Raw genomic sequence first — 4871 nt, 5'->3', positions numbered from 1 at the left:
CTTTCCCCATCGTGACCAGCATCCTCCCCACACAGCCCGGCGAGGACGAGGGGACTCGAGGCGCTGGGGGCTGCTCTTGCCACCGCTCTGCTCCGGAGGAGCTGCTCTGCAGTGAGGAGGAGAAGGCAGAGGCAGGCGGCACAACAGCACTGGGAGTGGTGAAGGGCGTAGGAGGAGGAGGAGAGCAGAGAGGAGGAGGAGGCTTTTTGCAGGAAGCAAGAGAGCCATCGGCCAGCCATCTGCTGCACTAGTTGACCTGGAGCAAGGGCGGAACTAAGATGGCAAAGGACCTCTTCTTGCAGCCTGGCTTCTTTCCAACAACTGAGAAGCTCAGGAGTTCTGGTAAGGCCTTCAGACCCAATTTCATGGGTGTTGTCGGGTCAAGGCCATCTCTGAAAACAGGCGTGGAAACGCTGAGGGCTGTGGGGGTGGCTGCTCAGGACTGCTGACTGCAAGGCGGGACCTGCTTGACCATCCCTAAGGGCTGAGGGGCTGATTTGGGAGCCAGGGCTCCTGGTTCTCTTCCGACGTTGCCCCTGCCTTCCTGGGGCACCCCAGGCAGAAGTCCCTGGCCCCGAAGGGCTGCTCCTTGCCTGGCGGTGGGCATTGCCCAGCCTGAGCTCAGGTCTGAATGGAAGAGCTGAAGGTGCTCATGGGCCGTGCGGAGTCAGTGCGTTTGGAGCTGCGACACAGGGAGACTGGCCCCTGCTGGGGAGCCACCAGGGCCTGCCCTGAGCCTCTGCACTTTTCGTGGAGCACAGCACCGTGCCCTCGCTGGCGTGGCAATCCACTGCCAGTTTCGCGTGGGAGTGGGTCACACCCCGGAGAGCTGCACCTCTTGCAGGCAGGCTGAGGTGTCCTTTGGCTCTTGCCGGGCTCTAGAGAGACCATCTGAAATGCTTGTGTTAGAAATGCGTCGGTCCTTGGGCAGGAGCGGGCTGACTGGTTTTGAGGTTGCCACCTCAGAGCATGACATGTCTTTCCCTTGTTTTTCCAGAGTTGGCGAACATTTGGGCCAGCGCATCATGGTACCTCAGCCAACAGCTGGCTCTCCACCAGGTGGGACTTCCCTCCTTCTCCTCCCCTCACATCCTGATGAAGGCTGATGAAGTCCTGACAGCCCTTTGCCATGGAGTGCCATTGTTCTTGCCCTCCTTTGAAAGCATGACACTGCAATGCACAGGTGTGCAACGGACCAGCTCCTCTGTGCCTTCAGATGTACCATAAGGTCCAGGCCTAGTGTCAGAAAAAGGGCTGGACTTTTTCTGGGGCTTCTGGAGTCCCCACAGTCAGATCTGCATGACAAAACTTGGGACACTTGAGGGTTTATTCCAAGTGTGGGACCGTGCCCCCCGCCTTGCCTTTTATCTTAATGAGCCAAACGATGTTTGTCAGCTTTTCCTGACCTGTCTGTTTCTTCATGGGTGAAGGGGAGTGAGAGGCAAAAGTGCGGACCCTGTTTGTCTTCTCCCAAGGTTTCCAAGGAGCCCATCTTGCTCCTTTGTAGGAGGCAGGGCCTGGGCAGGGCACTAAGCACATCACTGTTCTCTGACAAGTCATTCGTCTGTCCCTCCAAGACTTCTTCTGATCCTCCATCTCCTCTGTTTCAGGCTGTCCGCATTCCTGGACTTGGGACTTTTGCAGTTGTCAGAGAGCGAGTAGCCAGCACGGAGCAGGATCTGGTGGTTGTGGAGAGACCCGTGTTTCATCTTGCAAAGGCTATTGCGCAGGATCATGACCTCCGATATGGTTACATAGACGTTCCTGGTAAGCAGACAGATGGAAAGCGGCGCTTGCCCTTGAGCAGAGTGGGGAGGTGTGCTCTGGTGTCCAGAGGTGACTGAGCGGAGTACCAAACTCCCGCCACAGTCCTGAGAACAGCTTCAGCGCGACAAAACGAGCCTGCTCGGAAAAAAAGGACCCTGCCTACCTACTCATTTTAAATAATCACCAGAGGACAATCCAGCCTAACAGCACACTCCCTTTGACCTGCTTTAACAACAGGTTTCCTTCCAGTTTTCTTGGTGCTGTGTCTTCTCGTTACCCGGTGTTTCAAGTCTCGCTCCCTCTTTCTGCTGCACTAGACCTCGTGCAGGCAAAGGCCAGGGCTCTTCCCGGCTCTCACAGCCGCTTTGCAAGGGGGAAAAGCAGGGGAAACCCAGCGGGGAAAGACGGTTCGTTCCAAACCCCAGTGACCACGATGCCTGTGCTTTGTAGTCGCTGCTGCCATCGCAGCAGCTGCCGTAGGACCCTGGGGGGCACCAAGAGCTTGGGTCTGTGTTTGCGGTGCATTTCTCTCTAATGACAAAGAGGGCCCCGAGGGTGGGCATGGCTCCAATGGCCTGGCACCCTCCAGCTTACTGTGGGACCTGGTGCCTATCTCCCACCTTGTCCTGCAGCCATGGCTCTTCTTCCTGCCAAGCGCCTCTTGGGCGCTTTCTTTACCTTTCTGTATCAGAGAAAGCATAGCCGTCCACTCCGCGCCTCACTTTCCCCTTGTAACAGGAAGGGACGACCCGAGCTTCTCCTCAGAGGTGCTGTACCAGCTAGACAACTCAGTAGCAATATATTGCCTGAGGGCCTGGAAGCTGCAGACCTTTGGTTGTAGCCTGCTTAGCAGCTCTGCAAGTTCACGTGTTCCTCTTACTTTTCAGGTCATCAACATTTTGAGCAGCTGCCCTATGCTCGCATAGCCTCCGACAACGCTGTCTCTGAGAGCACGGTGCAGCTTTGCATGGAAAGGACCATGCGTCTTTTCCGTGTCTGCCTAGAGAACAGGAAGAACGTTGCTCTCATTTGGAGGGACATGGGCATGCTGATCACCCAGGGAAGAGACGTAAAAATGAGTTTTTACACTGACTTTTTGCAAAGGCTGAATGGGACTGACAAGGCATTGCAAGCTGTTCTCGAGGTAGGATTTTCATTTTTGCAGCGCCACTCCTGGTTCTTCTGCCATGCGTTCTGGGGCTGGGGGGCTGCTTTCTGCTGGTCTGCCATGCCTCGTTCAGCCACCTGGGCTCCTCGTGGCCTACAGTGCAGCAGGCTCTCTGTAGAGCACTTCCCTTGTGTGCAACAGTCTGGCTTTGCAAGAGGTACCCGCAGAGGGGCCTCGCTTTGTGACCGAAGGCCAGCGCTGATGGTGGGGAGCGCTGCTTGCCCCGCTCTCGGGGCAGAGAGCAGAGGCACAGGCAGAGCAAGGCTTGCTGAGGCCAGAGCCCTTTGGCAGCTCTGGCTCTTTGCTTGCGTTGGTCTAAGGTGGACTGAGCAGCCAGCCCTTCCCAGCGTCCCCATCTCCCGTCATCTGTCTCTGTCCTCGTTGCAGATGCCAGAGATGAGGGACTTGGTCATCTCATGCCATGACACTGCTGCTGCCCAGACCTCTTCTGGATGTGTTATCGTCCTACCAGGGTACGTTTGCTCCTGCAGCCCTTGGCTGAGCAAGCGAGCAGCTTCTCAGCCCACGCTTGGGAGGGCTCCCTTGCCAGGCGCTGAGAACCGTACTCGGGATGGCACTGAGGACTGAGTGTTTCGGAGGCCTTGTTGGCAGGGAACTCCCTGCTTGCTCCTGTTTGGTTTGACTTCCTTTGGAGGAACATGGGAGAGCGACACTGCTTTATGCGTCTGTCCTACTGTGGACCTAGAGAGGCAGTTAGGCAACTTTTTCCACCAGGTTTCTCCTGCTCGTTTTCTTTCCTATGTGTGAGACTGCCTTCTGCTTGGGGCCAAGGGGTAGCGGGGTGGTTTCTTGTCCAAGCAGGAGCTTGCATCTGGCGGGGTTCTGCAGAGCTCTGTCTCGTGCCAACATTGCTGTGCAGTGCCATGGACGACTGAGGGGAGGGAGGGGACTCCTTAGAGCTGCAAAGGCATTAATCTGCGAGGCGCAGCAAGAAACTTAGAGAACAAGCTCAGAATTCCAAAGGGTGCTGGATCATCAGAGCACTAGAGATTAGTCTGCTCTCCACGGGCACTATGAGTGAGAGAGGACTCATTTTCCCCAGAAGCAGCAAGGGCGTTTTGTGGGAGGACGACCATTCTGACGGGAGGGACAGAAGGCCACTGGCACAGGCTGATGGGGCCTGGCCTGCCCCTCCAGGCACTGGAGTTCCTACTCCGGTCCTCCGGGATGGGCTGCCTTGGGAAACAATGCGGTGTCCTTTCTTCAGCCTGGTGCCTTCTTCCTCTTTCCAGGTACAAGCTTGAGACCGTGCCTAAAATGGCAACAGTGAAGGCAGACCTGACAGGACATAGGAAGGCTGCCCCAGAGCGGGGCTGGGGAAAAGGCGACGGCACTGGAAAGAAAGGTAAGGGACCAGCGGGTTGCTGGCAGGGGCTGTAGGTTTTCCTTGCTCCGTGTCTGGAGGGGATTAGAGCTGAGGTTACCCCAGGATGCCTGGAAGAGGGAGAGGCACCTCCTGTGACTCGCTGTACCCATTATGGTAAAGCTGCAGTGAGCCATTGTGGAACAAGGTCTCAGGACAGCCCTGCACCACAAACGGCCGCTGGGACTGCTGAAGGACACCTTCCCAGTGGCCTCCACTCCTCAGCCCGTGCTCCAAACAGTGCAAAGCTCTAACGCTGCTGCTTCTCCTTTCCATCGTATTCTCAGATGTTTCCGAAGCAATGCCTTTGGTGTGAACCTTCCCCAGCAGCAAATCTGTGTGCCTGGGACCAATGCAGAAACCCAAAAGCCGGCTGCTCCTGTGCTAAATGATTGCCCTCCCCAGAATGACTCTTGGAGACCACCAGCATCTCCCATTTCAGCACACAAATGAGAGAAAGCCGTGAAAACAGTTTTCCCCAGGGAATAATGGTGCACTGTAGGCATGAGGAGCTGGACAAAAAACCAGTGTTGGAAGAGGCCTAAGACCTCC

At 56.4% G+C, this 4871-nt stretch overlaps 1 protein-coding gene across 1 annotated transcript; it reads left to right on the top strand.

Annotated features, from left to right (window-relative positions):
* Nucleotides 1-278: 278 nt before the first annotated feature.
* On the top strand, nt 279-3523 carry LOC148051824 (coiled-coil domain-containing protein 81-like). Its single transcript, XM_087735228.1, has 5 exons — nt 279-342; nt 947-1059; nt 1611-1767; nt 2655-2911; nt 3323-3523. Exons 1-5 carry the CDS (start codon nt 279-281, stop codon nt 3521-3523), a joined length of 792 nt encoding a protein of 263 aa, XP_087591354.1.
* Nucleotides 3524-4871: the final 1348 nt, after the last annotated feature.

The sequence above is a fragment of the Nipponia nippon genome, unplaced genomic scaffold, assembly GCF_047370975.1.
Source record: "Nipponia nippon isolate SJK-2023a ecotype South Korea unplaced genomic scaffold, ASM4737097v1 scaffold_53, whole genome shotgun sequence".
Taxonomy (NCBI): Eukaryota; Metazoa; Chordata; class Aves; order Pelecaniformes; family Threskiornithidae; genus Nipponia; species Nipponia nippon.
The sequence above is the reverse complement of the archived record's forward strand: the minus strand, read 5'-3'. Positions and strand labels throughout refer to the sequence as shown.

What these genes read in the sequence shown, in the direction of transcription:
- LOC148051824 (XM_087735228.1), top strand. Translation starts at nt 279, where the DNA reads ATGGCAAAGGACCTCTTCTTGCAGCCTGGCTTCTTTCCAACAACTGAG. An exon ending in TGAGAAGCTCAGGAGTTCTG is followed by an intron (nt 343 to 946) that starts GTAAGGCCTTCA and finishes CGGGCTGACTGG; the next exon opens with TTTTGAGGTTGCCACCTCAG. An exon ending in CATTGCAAGCTGTTCTCGAG is followed by an intron (nt 2,912 to 3,322) that starts GTAGGATTTTCA and finishes TCCTCGTTGCAG; the next exon opens with ATGCCAGAGATGAGGGACTT.